General features: G+C 50.2%; 1 protein-coding gene across 6 annotated transcripts in view; it reads right to left on the bottom strand.

Annotated features, from left to right (window-relative positions):
* Positions 1 to 13171: 13171 nt before the first annotated feature.
* The window catches only part of ZNF217 (zinc finger protein 217), a 39173-nt gene continuing 30216 nt past the window's right edge, over positions 13172 to 22128 (bottom strand). For all 6 annotated transcript variants that reach the window (XM_088843618.1, XM_088843617.1, XM_055424298.2 and 3 more), the window contains exons 3-6: positions 20748 to 20864; positions 18532 to 19896; positions 17207 to 17338; positions 13172 to 15354 (exon numbers count right to left, since the gene is read on the bottom strand). In XM_088843618.1, the coding sequence (XP_088699744.1) occupies positions 17229 to 17338; positions 18532 to 19896; positions 20748 to 20864 (1592 nt within the window). In that variant the 3' untranslated portion in view covers positions 13172 to 15354; positions 17207 to 17228. The remainder of the gene's footprint in view (positions 15355 to 17206; positions 17339 to 18531; positions 19897 to 20747; positions 20865 to 22128) is intronic.

Genomic DNA, 22128 nt, shown 5'->3' with positions numbered 1-22128 from the left:
GACAGCCATGCTCACACATTCAGTTCAGTTCAGTTCAGTTCAGTCGCTCAGTCGTGTCTGACTCTTTGAGACCCCATGAATCAAAGCACGCCAGGCCTCCCTGTCTATCACCAACTCCCGGAGTTCACTCAAACTCATGTCCATCGAGTCGGTGATGCCATCACATTCAGTTCAGTTCAGTTCAGTTCAGTCGCTCAGTCGTGTCCGACTCTCCGCGACCCCATGAATTACAGCACGCCAGGCCTCCCTGTCCATCACCAACTCCCGGAGTACATTCAAACTCATGTCCACAGAGTCGGTGATGCCATCCAGCCATCTCATTCTCCGTCGTCCCCTTCTCCTCCCGCCCCCAACCTTTCCCAGCATCAGAGTCTTTTCCAGTGAGTCAACTCGTCGCATGAGGTGGCCAAAGTATTGCAGTTTCAGCTTTAGCATCAGTCCCTCCAATGAACACCTGACCTGCCATCACATTAGCTGCCTCTAAAATGGAAATGTATGATGACCTTCCTTTCTGATGGTCTACTGGGGTGGTAGTTATTTTTAATCAGGAAACCCTCATCTTTTCTTTGCAGAGCCGCCTGGAACAACCAGAGAACAGCAAAGCCCAAAGCCGTGTGGCCCAGTGGTTGGGTGGGGTGGGGGGATGGGACACTGGCCTCACCCGCCATCTGGTGAGACCTCATCGAGGTCTGGTTTCCTTTCCTGTAAAACAGGAACGATATCAAGTTCCTCTCTCAAAGGAGAGGCCTGAGAATTCCAAGAGTCAGGGCACAGAAAAAAATGAAACTATGGAATGACCGTGTTGTATACCAGAAACTAACATTATACTGTAAGTCAGCCATACTGTGATTTAAAAAAAAGAAAAGGAAAATGAGCATGCTGTTACAAGTGCTCAGGAAAGGCCAACTCTCCTCCCGTCTGGTGCACACTTTGGGAAGTACAGGTGAGTTACTTGCTCTGTGAATCTTGATTTCCTTAACAAGTTTCTTCCAAGCCAAAGAATCAAACCTTTAGAATAACGCCTCCTGGAGTCTTAATGAGGTTTGCACGCGCTGCGTGCTCAGTCGCCTCAGTCGTGTCAGACTCTTGCGACCCCGTGGACTGCAGCACCCCCAGGCTCCTCTGTCCATGGGCTTCTCCAGGCAGGAACACTGGAGTGGGCTGCCATGCCCTCCTCCAGGGGGGGTCTTCCTCACCCAGGGATCGAACCTAGGTCTCCTGTGGCACCTGCATTGCAGGCCGGGTCTCTGCTGCTGCTGCTGCTGCTGCTGCTGAGTCACTTCAGTCGTGTCCGACTCTGTGTGACCCCATAGACGGAAGCCCACCAGGCTCCCCCATCCCTGGGATTCTCCAGGCAAGAACACTGGAGTGGGTTGCCATTTCCCTCTCCAATGTGTGAAAGTGAAAAGTGGAAGTGAAGTTGCTCAGTCGTGTCCGACCCTTAGCGACCCCACAGACTGCAGCCTACCAGGCTCCTCCATCAGTGGGATTTTCTAGGCAAGAGTACTGGAGTGGCTTGCCATTGCCTTCTCCGAGGCCAGGTCTCTATCACTGAGCTACTGAGGAAGCCAATGGAGTTTTCATAGATTTGTTTTTTACGAAAGCTTTTTGGTCAATTTAAGTGATTACCCTTTAGTTTTCAATTATATTTTTCTATCTTCTTTCCCTGTCTTTTATCAAGGTGATAGTAAAGGCCAACTGTATTTTTTTTTATTCCCTTAACTAGCAAGATCAACGGAGAAGGCAATGGCAAGCCACTCCAGTACTCTTGCCTAGAAAATCCCATGGATGGAGGAGCCTGGTAGGCTGCAGTCCATGGGATCGCTATGAGTCGGACATGACTGAGCGACTTCACTTTCACTTTTCACTTTCACACATTGGAGAAGGAAATGGCAACCCACTCCAGTGTTCTTGCCTGGAGAATCCCAGGGACAGGGGAGCCTGGTGGGCTGCCGTCTATGGGGTCGCACAGAGTCGGACACGACTGAAGTGACTCAGCAGCAGCAGCAGGATCAAAATTTGATATCCGCCCCTATGATGACAGCAGCTTTTCTCCATCTTATTGATGACTGAGATTCCCAAACATCTGCGCACCCTGCCCCCACCCGACGGGCCTCCTGGACGGCTGCCGCAGCTGCCCTTGAGCTGCCAGCCCTGCCCCGGCTGCCTCCTGGGCGAAGGCTCTTCTCGGCCACGGCGGCCGGCCTTTTGTCCTGTCCGTCCGTCCGTCTACGGCCATCTGCGCGGGGGGCCGCCTTTGGGCGGGCGTTTGGAGCGTGTGCTGGGCGCCCTTCCCCTTCCGAGGAAGAGGTGCGGGTCCTAGCTGTGCTCTTCCGAGCGGCTGGCTGGGCTGTCGTGTTCGTCGCCCCAGCGCGCTCCAGTTGCCGATTAATTCCCTGAAGTTGGCCTCGAAACCCGGCCGCCAGCGCCGCGGCGAGAGGCTGCGGCCTTTGTTCCCCGCCAGCTGGGATTCTGGGGGAAGCCTGCCGCCCTGTGGACCGGGGCTGCATCACCGTCGCCTGGAAGAAACTTCCTGCAGCCGCCGCTTGAGGAAGAACGGGTCCCAGAGCGCTCCGGAGAAAGCAGTCCAGTGGCGAGACTGCTCTACGGTGTGGGTGCGCTGGAGGCGCCACTGCTGAGAGGACACCCCCTGCAGGCTCAGTTTTCTCTTCAATACAGTGGGCCCGCAGGCCCCACACCTGGGAGACTGAGATACAAAACTAAAAATACAGCCTGTGCTCCTTGGCAGGAATAAGAGGTCAACAAACATTCACGACAATCAGTTCTTGTAGAGAAGGATGTACCCAGAATATATATGACATATAAACAATTTTCAAATCTTATAACTAATGAAGTACTAGTCCACAACTAGCACGATAGACGTCTTGGTGCGTTGCACCGGGAAGAGTTGCTTCAGGACTATTATTCATTCTCTCTCTATATATATATATGTTCAATCAGTTCAGGCACTCAGTCAGTCGTGTCTGACTCTTTGCGACCCCATGAACTGCAGCACACCAGGCCTCCCTGTCCATCACCAACTCCCGAAGTTCACTCAGACTCATGTCCATCGAGTCGGTGATGCCATCCAGCCATCTCATCCTCCCGCCTTCAGTCTTTCCCAGGATCAGGGTCTTTTCCAATGAGTCAGTTCTTCACATCAGGTGGTCAAAGTAGTGGAGTTTCAACTTCAGCATCAGTCCTTCCAATTCAGGACTGATTTCCTTTGGGATAGATACATACATACATATATATATATATATATATATGTTTTTTCTTTTTTTCCACTGGGCATCTAATGGTGGGGACTCCAAGGTCCCAATGCAGGGGTTCAAAGCCTGGTCCGGGAACTAAGATCCCGCATGCCACGAGGTGCAGCCGAAAAGTTAAAAAAAAAAAAAAATTGGCTTGCAGGATCTTAGTTCCCCCTTGAGGGGTTGACCCCCTGGGCCACTGCAATGAAAGTGTTGAGTCCTAACCACTGGGATACCAGGGAATTCCATCAAAATATATTTATCGCCTCCTATTTATCACTGTTCCAAGCATTTGCAACTCAATCATAAAGTTCAGTTACTATAATTTAGACCTAAAGTCTGGGGGAAAGTAGCACAGTAAAAATGGGTTTCCCTTCTTAAAAATAAAAGAAAAAATAAGTGTGAGAGAGAGTGACTCACATGACTCAACAGTTCCACTTACTATTACACAGACACTCAAAAGAACTGGAAACAGATATTCAAACAGAAACATGTACACGGAAGTTCCTGGCAACACCGTTCACAACAGCCAAAAGGGGGAAGCATCCCAGACACCTGTCAAAGGATGGAGGATAAACGCATGTGCGCCCTCCTTTCAATGGAATATTATTCAGCTGTAAGCAGGAACGAAGCACTGACTCCTGCTGCCACATGATGCTGAGACTTCCCTGGTGGTCCAGCGCACCTAGTGCAGGGGGCCCAGGGTCAGTCCCTGATCAGGGGACTTGGTCCCACATGCTGCCACTAAGGCCCGGTGCAGTCAAATAAGTAAAATAATTACTTTTCTAAAAAAGGTGATGCTGAGTGGAAGAAGCCAGACAAGGTCTCCTATCGTATGAGTCCACTTTATGAAACATCGGGAAGAAGAAAATGCATGGAGGCATTTGCATAGTTATTACTGCTGATTTTCAGCATTTAGAATCAAACTGAATAAGGATGGGGGACTTACAGGTGGCTCAGCGGTAAAACTCTGCCTGCCAACGCAGGAGATGCAGAATCGACCCCTGGGTCAGGAAGATCCCCTGAAGCAGGAAATGGCAACCCAGTCCAGTATTCTTGCCTGAAGAATCCCATGGACAGAGGAGCCTGGCGGGCTACAGTCCATGGGGTCACACAGAGACACGACTGAGTGACTAAACAACAACAAATAAGGATGGCCCATGTTCTGACGGTTCCAGAGTCCTGATTAAGTGTCTCCAGTTTTGAACAGGGAACAGAAACAATACAAATGCATAAACTGAGAAGTGGAAGTGAGAGATAGGGTGAGACAGACAGGGGCACCATCTCATTATCGTCATCTTACAAAGAAGGGAGGCAAGAAAAACCACGTGTGAGGGACTGAAAATGAGACGTCATCACTGCTCGGGGTTCCGGAGGTCCAAGCAGAGCTGCGGTTCGCAGGGGAAGCAGGGGCCGCCCCCGTGCAGGGACCCTCGGAGAGGCTTCCCTGCAGCCGGCAGACCCTCCGCCTCGGGCTGGGACTGGGGCAGGAATGCTCGCCTTCCGTCCCGCACAACACGACACTGTCCCGCCCGAAACGCCACGAGTGCCGCCGCTGAGGAACGTGCCACGGGCCAAGCCAAAACCCTGGCATGCCAGAGGCGGAGGACTCGAGGTTCAGGAGCTGGGAGCCGTGTCGCTGCTAACGCAGGAGGAAGCTTAAAAGCTCTTGCGTCACAAGGACAGGATTGGTGGGGGGCTGGGGAGGACAGTGCAAGACCCCCGCTTGACATTATAGACGCTATTTGTGTTCACCATTTGCCTAGATGATGTTCATTTTTATGTAAGTGGCCACGTCAACAGTGGGGAACCGGCTATGACATAGGGCATGCCATCAGCTACTATCTTTCACTTGAATTTTTAACATTTTCTAATGCCACATGGCCTTCAGTTTCGAAGGCAAATTCAGCTTGGGACGACAGGGCAGCTGCCTGCTTTTCATGGGAAGAAAACGCATCATCTGAAGCCACATAATTCACATCTCATCCCAACAAAGGAGCACCCACGTTTCTGTTTACCGGAGCTCGGGCGCCACCTTGTGGCAATGATGTTTCCCTGGCTGTCCATCCATGCCTCCCTAAGCGGGATTCTGGGAGAATTTCTGCTTTTGCAGGATTCACAGTATTGGAAATTTGGTGGGTACAAGGGAACTCTTAACATGTATCCAATTCACAATATTAGATTTGCACATTTCAAATTTGCATAAAATGAGACCTCGCTGTGTCAGCAGGGGTCCAGCTAGGATGCTACTTCAGAAAATCTGTAAACTTCTCAAGCCCTGGCGTCCTTTATATTGCAGATGGAAGGAGGCCAATGAACTGGCTGTGATTTATGATTATTTGTTTTATATTAAGGATCAGCAAAAAGCAATAAAAAGAGTCATTAAAGGATTCCATTTTCCAAATCGCTACACTTGCCTGCTCACCTTCAAAATCTAACCGATGATAGAGAGTTAACACAAATTCAGCCAAAAGTTCAAGTCTTGCTGTCGATTTCTGACATCACCTTTCTGCTTCTGTTTGATAAAACCATGGATCTTGTCATTTTGCAGCTTTGTGCCCTGCATCTGTCGGTCACATGATGATGGAAACTCCTTAACCAGCTAAGCAGCACCTCTGCAGCCGCCTCAATCCCCGCCCTGGCAGAAAATTCTCCTAGTCAAGTGGGTCCCACCTACTGATGGCGCCTGAAATGGGTCCTGCTGCCTTCAGCCTCCAGAGGGTCGCTGGAGGTTAACAGCAGGTGCAAACCCTCTGGGCTCCATGTAAGAGTCTCAGATTGGATGACCCTTCTTCCAGGAAGCCCTCCGCACCCTCCTCACGGGATTCAGATGCGCCAACAAGCGAGATCTTCCAGGAATTGGGACTCAAGTTCAACAGGGCAGCATGAGCCGCCCCCACAGAGTCTTAACCTCACGCGGAGGCACATAGGTGCTGTGCTGTCCTAACTGGCCCTTTGTGACCCTCTTCAGGACTGGAGCCCAGGCTTCTCTGTCCATGGGAATTTCCAGGCAAGAATCCTGGAGTGGGTCATTTCCTCCTCCAGGAGATCTTCCCCACTCTGGGATTGAACCCAAGTCTCCTGCATGGGAAGGCGGATTCTTTACCGGGAAGACACACTAGGAGGTTGCATCAGTGACTCAGTGACCAAGCGCCAGGATGGCCAGACGTCGAGTTCGGAGCTGCAGGTGTGGGGTGAACATCAGTCCAAGCAGGCCAATCCTCTGCTCAGAGCCCCCGGTGACTCCCCATCGCGCTCAGAGCAGAAGCCGGATCCTTCCAGAGACCAGCTGCCGGCCCGCCAGCTGCCCGCCTCTCCTCCCTGTTCTGGAGGAAACCCAGGGCCTTTGCACAGACCACACTAGGCCAGATCTACCTCCGGAGGTTGTTGGCGGCGTCACCTGAGAAGGTTCTGGGAGGAGGTGTGAGGAGACAGGAAGGCAGGAGACGGAGGCTCCCTGCGTGGAGGACTGACCCTCCACCCCCTTGCCGAGATGACTGAGGACCCTGGACCTTCCTGCCCACACCCTCGCGGTAGCCCGGGAGGCAGAGGCCCTCCTGTGCCCGTTCTCAGAAGCCAGCTCTGAGGCAGAGGGGAGGAGACAATGCGGACCCGTCTCTTTCTTACTTTTCTAAAAATTAAACTGAGTTTGGGGCATTCCTGGGAAAAAAAAACAAAAACATTAAAACAGAAGCGCTCTCATTCTGCTCCAGGGTTACAGTCAATAACTAATGAACATAAAGTCTAGCTCATGGGGTGTTGGACTACAGACGTGTTAAGTATTTCAATTAAATCCTATTAATAGAGTCTCATAGTTGCTACAGCATTTGCAATAACACAGATCATTATTGTTCTGTCTTAGAAATTTTGTTCCAAATAGTTGAATAGCAAAGCTGATTGGATGAGTAAATGAAGTTTGTTTACAAACAGTGCCACCTGATGGCGTAGTTTATTTTACACTTTCCAGTGTCCTCTGGTGGCTCAGACGGTCTGTCCACAATGCAGGAGACCTGGGTTCGATCCCTGGGTTGGGAACATTCCCTGGAGAAGGAAATGGCAACCCACTCCAGTACTCTTGCCTAGAAAATCCCATGGACAGAGGAGCCTGGTGTCCACGGGGTCGCAAAGAGTCGGACACAACTGAGCGACTTCACTTTCACTTTCTGGTGGCTCACAGGGTAAAGAATCCGCCTGCCAAGTGGGAGACACAGGTTCGATCCCTGGGTCGGGAAGATCCCCTGAAGAAGGAAATGGCAACCTGCTCCAATATTCTTGCCTGGAAAATTCCATGGACAGAGGAGCCTGGCAGGCTACAGTCCATGGGATCGCAGAGTCAGACACAACTGAGCGACTTTCCCTTCACTTCAGTGTTAAGATATCTGGGGTTTGATCAGTTCCACTGGGAAAACAATCTGTAATTATTCAAAGTGTTCAGTCATTGACTGTCTTTAAGAATGCACCTGTGACAAAAAATTTGGCGAGAATGTGCTCATCACCTTCCTCATGACTAGAGGCTGGTTTGGCTCCAAATATACTCAAATTCCAGGAATTGCATTAGCTTAATTCACAGAAATATTGACATTTTACAAAACTCATGTATAAACTGCAGCCAGCTACCCAGCTCTCTGTTAAAAGCACAGACCTGGCTCAGTCCCTTTACCAGCCAAGAGCGACTTACTGACTTCTCTGCAACTCAGCCTCCTCATCCATAACACAGTGAGGATAAATTCTCCGTGTTAAGATAATGCATGTAAAGTACCTTAATTTTTTTTCTTTTTAAATGATTTTTGACTCAGCAATTCCACTCCTAGATGTACACTCAAGGAATCCTCTTATATATTAATATATGTATTTTTCTAATATTTGATTGTTTGGGGTCTTAACTTGCGGCGTGGGATCTTCCTTGCGGCACATGGCTTTCACTTTCTACACTATGTGTAGATGGAGTCGTGTCGTGCTCAGTCACCTCGTCATGTCTGATTCTGTGGCCCCATGGACTGCAGCCTGCCAGGCTCCTCTGTTCCTAGAATTTCCCAGGCAAGAATACTGAAGTGGGTGGCCATTCCCTACTCCAGGGAATGTTCCCGACCCAGGAATTGAGCCCCTCCGTCTCTTGCATTGGCAGGCGGGTTCTTTACCATGTGAAAGTAAAAGCTGCTCAGTCGTGCCCGATTCTTTGCGACCCCAAAGACTGTCCATGGAATTCTCCAGGCCAGAATACTGGAGTGTGGAACCTTTCCCTTCTCCAGGGTATCTTCCCAACCCAGGGATAGAACCCAGGTCCCTCGCATTGCAGGCGGATTCTTTGCCACAGAAATGACCATATGATGTCAACCTTTCCTACAGCAAAGGATGCTTGGATTGGCAGCTTTTTCTGCATATGGTATCAGTGACTTGTGAATAGCTAAGCCTCTCAGATGTGAATATCCTTTTCCAAGCATGTTCTTTTCTCTATAATCTCCTACAATCTATTTATCAAATTCTCGCCCTCCAGCCATCTCCACGCCCTCCAGCCCCACCCACATGCACACCCAGTAAAAATCAATTAAGTACTCCATACCAAAGCTGTCTCAATCCTCAGTTCAGTTCAGTGCAGTTGCTCAGTCGTGTCCGACTCTTTGCGACCCCGTGGACTGTAGCCTACCAGGCTTCTCCGTCCATGGGATTCTCCAGGCAAGAATACTGGAGTGGGTTACCGTTTCCTTCTCCAGGGGATCTTCCCGACCCAGGGATCGAACGCGGCTCTTCCGCATTGGAGGCAGACGCTTTAACCTCTGAGCCACCAGGGAAGCTCTCAATCCTATCTACCTTTTATTCCTCTACAGTACCTGCACCACCCACAATTATCCTCTGTGTAAAACTCCTTTCACTCAATTGTATAAGGAAAATAAGGGGCTTCCCTGGTGGCTCAGCTGGTAAAGAATCCACCTGCAATGTGGGAGACCTGGGTTTGAATCCTGGGTCAGGAAGATCCCCTGGAGAAGGAAAAGGCAACCCACTCCAGTATTCTGGCCTAGAGAATCCCATGCGGAGGAGCCTGGTGGGCTACAGTCCATGGGGTCACAAAGAGTTGGACAAGACTGAGCGACTAAGCACAGCACATAAGGAAAATAAAACCAACCAGCGGGGAGTGCACATTACATGTGTTGCCATGGAAATGCTTATGTCGAGGAACTCCAAATAATTTCAAAGGTATGAGGTTATTGAGATAATTCCAAGCACCCACCTGTCTTTCATGATTTGCCGGGATAGAATAAAGCATATATATTATCCATCCATCCATCCTACCAACAAATATCCCAAGCTCTGCAGAAGCCCAGGGGATACACTGATAACAAATCTCTGCCCTCCGGGGGTTCACCTCCAGATAGGGAAGACCAATCAAACAAATGCACATTGTGATGGCAGGTAGTGCTGAGTGCTGCGAAGAAAAGTAACACCAGATCCAGGGACCGAGGGGGCTGGAGACCGGGGCGTCAGGGACGCATGAGCACGTGAGTGTGAATTCCCCGGTCGCCTGCGGAAAGGAGTCTGGGAGGCTCCAGAAGGAAACCTGAGTCCCCTGGGGCTGCCGCAACCAACGGGAAGGGCTGGGGGATCCCGCTCAGGAAGGGCGCAGAGCCGAGGGCAGGCTTGGGTTTCATTCTGAGTCATGTGAGGTCACTGGTGACTGGAGCAAGGACAGAGGTAGCACTGTCTCTCTTGGGAAAAGACAGGTGTGGCGGCACGTGGAGGCGAGGCTGAAGGGAAGAGGTTATAGAGGGGGGCGGCGGCTGGAAGGATGGCTTCATCCCGCCTGGTTCAGGGTGACGGCGACGGGGGTGCCTGGAGACGGCCCTGCGTCCGGCGTGTTCTGAGGGGAACAGAAGGAGCAGGTTTGCTCTTGGATTGGACGGGCAATGAAAGAGGCGCAGGGGACTGAAAGGGCTTGGTCCATCCCCGGGGGCGGGGGCGGGGGCACAGCCCGTGGCGGGCTGCCGTCGTGGGGTGCGTGCTGGACTCAGATGCCAGCTGGGGGGCCCGGGTGCAGACGTGGAGAGGCAGAGGTGAGGGACGCCCCTGGCTCGGGCGTGGCCAGGGCGTGGCCTGGGGCTGGACCCGCGTGACAGAGACCTGAGCCCTGGGATCCTGCTGCTTCCTGCCGGGTCAGAGGCATGGCAACCCACTCCAGTGTTCCTGCCTGGAAAATTCCACAGACAGAGGAGCCTGGCGGGCTACGGTCCATGGGGTCACAGAGTCAGACACGACTGAACAAGCGTGTGATGGGATCCCTGCTGCCCTTTTGAGGCTCTTTTTCCTTCCTCAGAATTCCAAATACAGTGTCTAGGAGCCTTAGCTAACTCACTCTTTCGAGTTGAGTCACCTGGTGTGCTCAGGAGGCACTCAGCTTTCTCCCTCCTACTCCAGACCTGCCCACCAAGCCTGCAGGAGAGGGAGCTGGGGCCGTTCCAGATGGTTCTGCCCGCTACAGCCTGTGGGGACCACAGACATGCGGGAGTTTGACGTGTATACAAAGGTCACAATGAAATTTCAGTGACGAATAAGGCTAAACAGCAGAAAAGCAATGTGATATTTTTTTCCTTCTTTGGTACGGCTTTTCACAAACACAAGAGGTTGGAAATCTTCTGTCACACGAGCATGTCCCAATCTCACTAATAAGTAGGGACCTTCCCTGGCGGTCCAGTGGTTAAGACTTTGCCTTTAGTGCCATCACTTCATGGCAAATAGATGGGGAAACAGTGGCTGACTTTATTTTGGGGGGCTCCAGAATCACTGCGGACGGGGACTGCAGCCTTGAAATTAAAAGACTCAGAAGAAAAGCTATGACCCACCTAGACAGGGTGTTAAAAAGCAGAGACGTCACTTTGCCAACAAAGGTCTAGTCAAGGCTGTGGTTTTTCCCGTGGTCATGTGTGGATGTGAGAGTTGGACCATAAAGAAAGCTGAGAACCAAAAATAGATGCTTTTGAAATGTTGTGTTGGAGAAGACTCTTCTTGGACTGCAAGGAGATCCAACCAGTCCATTCTAAAGGAGATCAGTCCTGGGTGTTCACTGGAAGGACTGATGCTGAAGCTAAAACTCCAATACTTTGGCCACCTGATGCAAAGAACTAACTCATTGGAGAAGACCCTGATGCTGGCAAAGATTGAGGGCAGGAGGAGAAGGTGGCGACAGAGGATGAGATGGTTGGATGGCATCACCGACTCAATGGACATTGTTTGAGTAAACTCCAGGAGTTGGTGAAGGATAGGGAGGCCTGGCGTGCTGCAGTCCATGGGGTCGCAGAGTCAGACACGACTGAGTGAATTGAACTTCAATGCAGGGAGTGTGGATTCAAACCCTGGTCAGGGAGCCAAGATCCCACATGCCTCAAGGCCAAAAAACCAAAACATAAAACCAAAACAGTATTGCAACAAATTCAAAAAACAAATCCAACAAGCCCACATGCAATTAAAAACAAAAATCTAAGCATACATAAAGACGCTGATAAGCAGTCTCACTAAATGGCCATTCAATTGGATCGCCAGCGGGGGCCCCAGTCCCAGACACTGGCACAGACGTCAACCACCCAGGTACCACGGCCTGCCCAGTGCTGAGCAAGGAGCAGACTCATGTCTCGCCAAGTCTGAAAATGCACCCGAGATGCTGATCCTGAGAAGGAGCGCAGCCTGGGACAGGAGACCAAGCCGCTCCCTCTAACGCCTGGCAGAGCTGTCTGGCCTTGGGAACGCACGTGGCCTTCTGGGGACCTCGGGCTCCTCTTCTGTCCAAGGAGAGGGTGCAGTCACTGGGAAGTTTGGCTCTCTCACCCTCTTGACATTTCACAGCCATGGGGTGGGGAGGGCTTTGCCTTACTTCTCTTTCAGCACTTGTCTGAGCTGGGCTAAAATATGGTCAGTCTGCTACTGCTGCTGCTAAGTCACTTCAGTCATGTCCGACTCTGTGCAACCCCATAGATGGCAGCCCACCAGGCTCCCCCGTCCCTGGGATTCTCCAGGCAAGAACACTGGAGTGGGTTGCCATTTCCTTCTCCAGTGCATGAAAGTGAAAAGTGAAAGTGAAGTCACTCAGTCGTGTCCAACTCGTGTTCAACTCTTAGTGACCCCATGGACTGCAGCCTACCAGGCTCCTCCGTCCATGGGATTTTCCAGGCAAGAGTACTGGAGTGGGTTGCCATGGTCAGTCTAGCCACACAAAAATTTTGAACTATAACCAACTGAGAAACCATACAGAAAAAAAGACTTGAGTACACGGAAGTAGCTAACAGTCACACACTGTACATCCAGGAGTGATGGGGTAACTGAAATGGGAGGAGGAAGCCCTCATCTCCCCAAAACTGAGCTCAAAACTAAACCTCCAGACTATTTACTCGCTTATAGGATCACACACAGAGGCTGGGGAACAGGTTAGATGAAACCGCAAGATCCAATAAACCCAAACACGGAAGTGAGAATTTCTACAGGACAAATGACCCAGCCTCTTCAATAAATAAAATGCCATCAAGTGTGCGTGTAGGCGTCATGGGGGAGGAGGTTAGGATTAAAACAGGGTGAAGACATCTCTCAACTAAACTGAGTAAGTGGATCTTGTTTGGATCCTGCCTGCAACTTCCCGGTCGTTAGAAGGCACTTCTGACCCAACTGGAAATGCAGCAATGGGGATCGGTTTTGAGAAATCCTTGTCCATTTAGTTAGATGTGATCGGGGAAAGCTCTCATCTGTTACAGATACTCGCTGAAGCACTTGAGGAATGAAATTAAAACGTTTCGAAGATTTGCTGTAAAAAGGAAGGAGGGGCTGGGGAGTCACAGAGAGCCTGACAGTGTTGCTGGCGAGCCCACGGGGGTTCAGGACACGCATCTCTCTATTACTGCATGTGGACAAGAAGTTAAACTCAGAGACCGGCAACGCAATGAAGACCGAAGCCCAGGACTGCAAAACACCAAATCTGTATTTACATCCACAGACAATAACATAACTTTAAGCTGAATGCATCATAAATAAAACAATGTCTACTGTTTGACAACTTAAGTATCAACAATTAAAATAAATCAAACTGGAATGAAATAAATACATAAACAAAAATCCAACAGATTGTACCTCTAGTATATGTACTGTTGCCTCAAAGGGAAAAAAACATACAAAACCAGTAGTATCCCAATAGTTAATACTGATGGACAAAAAAAGGAAAAAAAACCCAACATTTTGGAATACAAGGGCTGTGGACAGAAACACACAACTGTGTTTTCACAGATTCAGAAATGCGGTCAAAAAGGAGGAATCTGAAAGGCCCCCAGATTTCAGCAAAACATGAATTGACTTGTTTTCAAATAGATTTGGTGATTTTTTTTTTTAAATACAGATTTAAATTTCAGCCCTCTATCATCGTCTATCCCCTTTTAAGATTTATATTTATCGTGCGTCACAGCAAGCTTTCTGTAACACTCATTGGATTAGGTAAGGATCAGGTCAATCATCTTTGTCAATGTGTTAATCTTCAAAAATAGGCTATAAAAGTGCAAAACTAGGAAAACAAAAATCTAGATTATGTACATATGGCTCAGCTTGTGAACAGAAAGAAAGGTCAATAGTGTACACTTTCCTGATACAAAGCACTTCATCACGATGCCAGCAGTCAGCTCAGATTAGGTCTCCCTTCTCACCTGGGAGTTAAGACTTTTCTATCAAGTCAGCGTCGTGTTGCATAATGAGAACAAACAAACAAAAAATCAGAATTCTTTGAGGACATTACCCTTGTTCTAATGGAGAAGGGCAAGGCAAGAAAAATGAACAGTGCAAATTTATTTCTGAAACAGTTTCCTTAAGAAAGTGTGCTGTGGCCACTAACCCTGGTGCTGCTGAGAACACTCAGCCATGGACAGTGGATTAAGGGAACAGAAGTCTAATAAAACATTCAGTGAGCCAGCTGGTAGCTAGTCTCTCTTTAAAACCCAAATTGTTATGCACACTGAGAAAACGGTGCTGCCTCCAAACCACCAAAAAACGGGAAGACAACCAAGGTCTCTAGACCAGTGACGCCCCCAGAGCAGCAGGAGCCTCAGTCAGCACTCCTGCACAAGCCGTGTCTGTAATTAACCCGAGTGTGTCCACAGTCAGCCCAAGCGCCAGACACACCAAGACTACAGACGCAAACCCAGAGCTTACCCCTCAACTTCCATTTCTTTTAAAACTGTTTCCCATGTATGTAATTCACATGTATAATTTAGCCTTTATATTTTTATATAACCAGTTCAGGCAAATGCCAGAATTTTCCATCAAAAATGATTCATTTGATAGAAAACTAAGTAACTCCGCATACAATTTGGTATGTTTACTGAGAGTGTGGCTGGCCTAGAGGAAATGCTTCTCTCCAGATACACACACCTGAACATCCCCCCGCCAACCCCGAGGAGAGGATCATGGATCTGGGCTTTCTCAGACGTCCTACCAAAATTTGCCATAAAGGGCACCAACTGCAGAAAGGCTGATCTTGGTACATGCAGCACATATTCATAGAGGGCCAATGTTTCCGTTAACAATTCCATTAAGACAATAGACTGCGGAGGATTTAACATAATACAAATCATTGAGATTAAAAAAGAAAACAAACGAACGTTTTAGATGAAAGGACAAAGAGCAGAAAGGAGCTCGCAGTGATGAGCGCCATCAGAGGCAGAGGATGCACACAGTATTTAAACAAGCAGGTTTACAACACATATGTACAAGTTTTTACCTGAGGTGCAAGCGTTATATACTTTCTCCCCACCCTACCCCCACCCCAAATGATTTCTTTTCAGCAGCGCTCAAGTATGCAAAAAAAAAAAAAAAACTCCATTTCGTATTTGGTCAATTCTAAAAAACATATTATTCGGGGCAAAATAGAGATGATGTCCAGTCTCCATTTGTGTACAACCCAACTCTTCCAACTATAGTTTTTATTGCTATTTGGTACAAAAGTTAACAGAACAGCTTTACAAAACCGTAGTGTTCCTTTACATGCTCTACAATCACAGCTTATTTCGGTAGCTTCCGACATTTGCTTCTTCAAAGGGTGAGCTAATTTAATTTCATGGAGAGTACACATTATATCCATCAGGACCTAAGGGGGGAAAAAAAGGTTTAAAACATGATTAGGATAAAACTAAACACAGTTTATAAAAATTTTTTAAAGTGTAATAAATACACAGAACTAAAAGGGTTTAGAAATGCAATGTTCCATTTAAGCTTAAATTTTTAACCAAGTCTCAGGAGTCTGAATAAATAAGCTGCACCATTTAGGAGATGATCACCTACATTGAAGAGTGATTTAACGAAGATGATTTAACCAACAACTAGAATTTATATCAGATACAGGTGTCAAGTCAACTGCCACCTATAGGAAACTGGAAATTTATACCTAATGAAAGGAAAACATATGGCACAAAACCATGGGTATTTAAGATAAAACTCAGAATAGAATAACCTCCTCCATGAGAAGGACAAGGCATAAAATACATGTAACACTGTTTGGCCAACGTCTATGGAGTTTTACAGCTGAAATTCCCAGCCCTGGGCCAGGCACCACCTCAGCACCGCTCAGGGTGGAAGTCGGGGGCAGAGGTCAGGTGGGCATAAAAGTATGAACCACAGCACAGAGAACACGAACAGGGAAGGCCCAGCTCCCCGCAAACATGCTGCAGAAACACGTGAGCCAGGACAAGGTCATTTGGCCAGGAGGGTGTGGAAAGGACGTTCCAGAGTACAGAGAAAGGCAAGCTGAGAAGCCCAGAGTCTGCAGGAAGAGGCAGGAGCTCGACACACACACGACAGTCCCCACTTGCCGGCTACACACACTGCAAATAACCATCCATAAACCGTGTTTCTGTTTCAAGGTAGAGTGGACCTAATGCCATGTCTGCGATGATGCCAGCCTTATACCACTGGCATGACCCGAGCGGAAAGGAAGGATGCAGACGGACAGGCCCGTGGGCCCCAGATGCCCCAGGGAGAACCGGAGGAGACTGCCCTGGTCCACGGGCCTCTACCTCTGAATCCAGATCTAGCAGCACTGGGTCAAAAGTCTGCTCCACAAGGATATGGTCGTGGTTCAGCAGAACAAGGACTGTCTGGGAGGGGATGAAGTCTGCCCATGAGCCCCAGTCTTGCCAGTCCCTTTACTGTTAACTCTCACGCAGATGCCATGCCCTCTGCCCAAACTTGGAAGTACCTAAATGAACGTGTGCACAACTCCAAGAGCACCCCTGAAGCTTCTGGGCAGCCACCACTAGATACGTCTGCCGTGTGAACCACAAAGTCAAAATAAACCTCCTTGCTCTCTCCTGCTCATGCTCCTACTCTGAGCAAGATTCATAAAGGTTTCGAACAAGCCCTTCGAAGGGCTGGGGCCCAGGCCTTGGATCTTGCAGACCTAGGACCAGAAAGCAGGCAGAGGAAGGTGCTGGGCAAGTGACATAAGCCAGTCTCAGTCTCCACATCTGTAAAGTGGGCAGAGCCTCCTAACTCAGGGATTGGCAAACTCTTCCTATAACTGGCTAGACAGCTCTCAGCTTTGCAGACCATGAAGTCCCTGTCACAACTACCCACTTCTGCTTTTGTGGCCCCAGGCTGCCACAGACAATCTGTAAAGGAAAGGAAGTGGCTGTGTGCCAATAAAACTTTATTAACAAAAACTGATGGCAGGCAGTTGGCCTAAGGCTCTAAGAAGGATTAAACTAGCTCATGATGATAAACAATTCATTTAACCCCTAGCATGAAATAAACCCTCAGTAACTTTCAATTGCTCTTGCTACTTTACCATGATCATCACCACTGATATCAAGACACTGAGGGCTCCGTTTTAAATAACACTTCAAAATTCAAGTTAAAAGCAACTTTACTTTGTAACATTATACTGGGTAAGTTAAGACGGTTTGTTTTCAATTAGGTAAAATCAATACAGTGAATGTGCTCACCTTTCATCCCCAAAATAGGAAATCAAGTTTTTTTGTCATTTGGTCGATAATGTGCGTTCCCAATAAAATTCTCATAGTTCCTCTTTTGCAGCATGCTGCTAGATAAGTGTTGATAGGATACAGGCCTTTTTCCTGATTGGGGGGAAAAAAAAACATAAACGGGCATTTAGAATTAAGCTCAACAATCAGGTTAAGATGGATGTGGGTTGTCAGAAGTCAATTTTCAAAATTCCTGATAATGTGACCAGAACACATAAGATGCACATGTATTATAAAGTTAGTTACAAGGTAAAACGTTTTTAATTGACAAGAATACATTTCTTATCTTAGAATTTTAAGTCACTAAATGGTAAAATTATCTAACTGCTAGTAAAAATTAAAAGCCAAAATGGCATCATAAAGATTTTGAGCCTTTGTGTATCACGAACCAAAACCGTGTGGAGGAGGGGAAAAAAAGACCGATTTACGTGCAACAGAATCTTTTCTCTTCAAGCAAAAGACACGGTTATGACTCAAGTCCATTTTAAGTGTGGAGGAGGGGGGAAAGGACACTTCTAATCAAAAGGCTGCAGAAATTATTTTTTCATCAAAATTTTTATAAAAGTCATTGGACTGTGTGAAAGCGATTGTTTTTTAATTAGCTATCCCCAGATCAACTGGCATCAAGCCATCTTTGATACAGAACTGTCACCACCCAGAACCTTTCATTTCAAATTAATACAAACGGGCATGTTTAAAACGGATGTGTCCCTTTGGGCTCAGAAACCTGCAGAGCTTATAAGCAGGGAAGGCACTGCGGTTTCACCGTGTGGGACAGGTCCCCACGCCTGTCTCACCTACTCTCACAGGCTCGGGTGTGCGCCAGACATGTCTAGGGAGGTGCATCCGAGGCAGCAGGAGGCTTTAGGGCCACCTCGGCGGGGACAAGGACCTTCAAGGTACCTGTGGGCATCGCGGGGGGGTGGGGGGCAACGCGGGGAAGACTGTGCTTTAAGATTCACTTAAGGCTGAGCCCTGGCCGAAGGCAGAAGCGCGGTTCCCTAGGTCTGGACACCAAGGGGACCCAGCAGCCTGGGAGGAGCCCGGCGGTCCGTGAGCCCCCTGTACGGGCGCCTGACCCGCACTGATCACGGGGGCAGGCAGGCTGGGCGCCCCGCCATGCACACGGGCCATCAAGGACACCTGACCCAGCCCCGCAAGGGGGTGCAGCCCCCAGGCCCGCCGCCCCCAGCCCGGGAGGAGCTGGAAAAAGGGGCCGCTGCGCCAAGGGCCCCCTCGACCCCCGCCCCGCTAGGGCCCCCCGCGGGCTCCCCGAAGCTGCCCACCTTCCAGCGCGGCGGCGGCAGCGGGCGCGCAGGGCAGCAGCGCAGCGAAGGCGGGCCCGGGCGCGGGGCGCGGGCGCGCGGAGGGCGCGCAGGCGCACTCGGGCGGCAGCAGGGACGCCAGCCCGCGCACCACGCGGTACTGCGGCAGCTCGGGCGGCCGGCGGCACGACGCGCAGGGCGGCTCGGGCGCAACGCGCGGCCGCTTGGGCAGCGGCTCCCCCGGCTCGGCGCCGCCGCGGCCGCACACGTAGTCCCGCGCGGGCGCCCAGGGGCCGTCGCTCCGGGCGGGGTAGTCGCTCCTGGCAGCGTCGGTGGGGGGCTGCTGCTCGGGCCTCCGCGCCTTCTCCGGGCCCGCCTTGCAGGGCGGTGCTTCGGGCGGCGTGCGGGCGGGACCGGGTCCCGGGCCCCCGAGGCCGGGCGGTGGCGGCGGGCGCAGCGCCTTGAGGTTGCTGGGGGCTAAAGTGCTGGCATCGGCGCCCGCGGGCGGCGGGGCTCTGCTGGGCCCTGGGGCGCCGGGCGCGGGCCGCTCGGCGGGCGCGGGCTTGGGCTGCGCCGGGGCGGCCAGCCGCGGCTTGGGCCTGAAGGCGCCGGGCAGCGGGGGCACGTCCTTGCCCAGCAAGGCCGGCGGGCAGCCCGTCCGCCGGCTGCGCAGCGCAGCCCTGCCCCGGCAGCTCTTGTGCGCGTCGGGGTGGTACTTGTGCTCCAGCCTCTGGTGCATCGTCAGCACCTCCGGGTAGAAAGTCTTGAAGGTGCAGAACGGGCAGGTGCTGCTGGCGGTCACGCTCCTACCCAGAGGCGCCCCCGCGCCCCCGTGCGGGGCACCAAGGGACAGGTTCAGGGGCTTCTCCTGGCAGCCTGCGTCCGCCGCCCGCCGCTCCCGGGGCCCGAGCTGCGCGTGGCGGGCCGCCGCAGCCGCCTCTGTCCTGCACACCAGGGGGCTGGCCTGAGGGTCCGCGGGCGGCCTCTTCTTCAAGGCGTCCAAGTAAGCGGGGCCAGGGGCCTTGCTCGGCTTCTCGGCACCGTCGTCCGCTGCATCCTTGCTGAAATCCTGAGTTTCCCTGTGCACTGGCGCGAGGACGGCGCCGCCCAGGACGCTCTGAGAGGCGGGGGCCATCCCCTTCAGTTGCTTTGCGGGTGGGCTGCCTTTCACATCTTTGGCACCGTCGAAATATCTTTTCGAGTTTTTGGTCTGCGCGCTGGCGGCGGTTAGGAGCGCGTCTTCGGCCTCCGGGGGCCCCCCGGCGCTCTTGCCGTCCGCGGCGGCGTCCGCCTGTCTGTCCCTGTGGTGTCGCTCCAGGTGATACCGCAAGGAGGTCTTCTGCGCCGCAGCGTAGTCACAGAACTCACATTTGTATGGCTTTTCACCTGAAACGAGAAGCGCCACTTTACTGCACACGCTTATGGAAAGCATCAACCCAGAACACAGAGCAGCGTCCTTCCCGCTTCCCTTCTCGTCTGTGAGTCTCTTCTCATCTGGAAGCTGTTGTGAGTTGTGGCTTTATCACTCTTTCTGCCTCGAATATTTGACAACGTGAACATGTGTCTTCCATTTAAAAACTGAAAGCACACCTTAAAATGATCTCATTTAATCTTCCTAACAGCCCTAAGCCAGTGACTATTATCATCCCACCTTTACAGCTAAGAAAATGAGAGCCCAGAAAAGTTAATCTGCCCAGCGCTACACAGGCAACGAGTAGAAGAGCTGCACATTCAAGCCCACGGAGCCTCCCAAACCACTGTTACACAATCCAAAGAAAAGATGACCGAGAATCCTCAGTGGCCCAGTGGTTAGGGCTTCAAGCTCTCAGTGCCAAGACCCTGGGTTTAACCACCTGCTGGGGGAACTAAGATCCCCCAAGCAAGGCAGCGTGGCCAAAAAGTAACAGCAATAAACATGAACCACAGATGATTAAATGTTATTAATTTCATTCTAAATCATAAGAATTAATAAAGCTGTGACATTTAAAAAATTAGAGATTTTAATAAGATGAGAGTAAGGATAAAGGAATCAGACATTAAACAAGAGACCAACTTCACAAAAATACAGCTGAAGTGACAATACACTAAAGGAAGGAAATCAACAGGCTACACGTACATCCTTAAGATGTCCCAAGGGTCTAGAATAGTATCTGAACAACAACAACAATCAGACACGGAACTACATCACAGTCCTCAGAGCCAATACATGCAGTGAACAAATGTAAGGCGGTCCTTACCTGTATGCGTTCTGAGATGAATATTGAGGTAATAATTCGAACGGAAAAACTTTCCACAATAACTACATTCTCTTGAGGATGTAAGATGCTTCATTTTCCCTCCATCATCATTTTTATCTTAAAACAGAAACAAAAATATTCATGTAAGAAGACAGCTCAAGGATGTGAACAGGGCAAGCTGACTTAAAGATTCTTGGTAGAACATTTTTGGAAAATCTAAAATAATTTTTATATTAGGTATTGGCTAAAAACAGCCAGCTGCTGCTTTGAGGCTGGGTGCAGCATTAAAGCCTGTGTGCGACAGTTGTTTTCTGAGCACAGCAGTTCACTGTTGAAGATTCCCTTCTTCATGGCCTCGGCCACAAGACCATTTAATAGACTGAAATGAACAGGCAGTTTCTGCGCTCCCAGGCCTGAGACACACAGAATCTGGCAAACTTGAGCTGGATCTGCACAGGGGCTGGAATAACCAGCTTCTTCAGAATAAGTAATTTAGAAAACCCAGCCAACACAAATGCCAACTTTCCCAACCACCAGAGGAAAAGATTAACTTGCTTAAGATTAAGCCAGTTACCACTAGAGGGCAGCAGGCACAGCTTAATCTTTAAAAGTTTGGCCCTGGGCAAACACCTAGGGAAGTTTGTCAAAATTTAGCAAAGCAGGTTTTGGAAAGCAGACCCTATTATTCTCAAGTGCTCACATGGGCAACCTTGACGAATCACAATCTGTCCCCAAGGAACAGTGGGTTAGACTTTAAGCTCCCTCTGTCCACAATCAGGACAGTGGAGCAGACACAGGTCCACTGAGGCGCCCCAGCTTGCCCAGCAGGACCCTGAGCGCCGCGTGAACCTCCTGTCATCGCTGGTCACATCACACCCATCAGTGTGACTGCAGCAGAAGACGGGGCATCTGTAAATTCAGCATAACTCATCCTTTTGCCTGGAAACCCTGTAATTTCCAACTGAAGGACCTCTACCTGGCTCCGTCCACATGCCAAGTCTAGATTTATAGACCACTGATTTTAAAAAGCAGCTTATAAGAAACCTTGGTGAGCCTCCAGGTACCATAAAGATGGGAATAAACAGAGAATTCCCCAGTGGTCTAGTGGTCAGGACTCCACACCATCACGGCCCAGGGACCAGGTTCAATCCCTGATGGGGGAACTAAAATCCCTCAAGCCTTGGGCCACGACTTAAAAACAAGAGACAGGACCATATAGTTTGTCACCCCTGAACTTCCATGAAGACAGTACGCTGCTGCTGCTGCTGCTAAGTCGCTTTAGTCGTGTCCGACTCTCTGCGACCCCACAGACGGCAGCCCACCAGGCTCCGCCATCCCTGGGATTCTCCAGGCAAGAATACTGGAGTGGGTTGCCATTTCC

Source organism: Moschus berezovskii, chromosome 15 (genome assembly GCF_049115385.1).
Source record: "Moschus berezovskii isolate FMDL1 chromosome 15, NW_MosBer_1.0, whole genome shotgun sequence".
Lineage (NCBI taxonomy): Eukaryota > Metazoa > Chordata > Mammalia > Artiodactyla > Moschidae > Moschus > Moschus berezovskii.
Note: the sequence above shows the minus strand (reverse complement) of the source record. Positions and strands in the feature narration are given on the sequence as shown.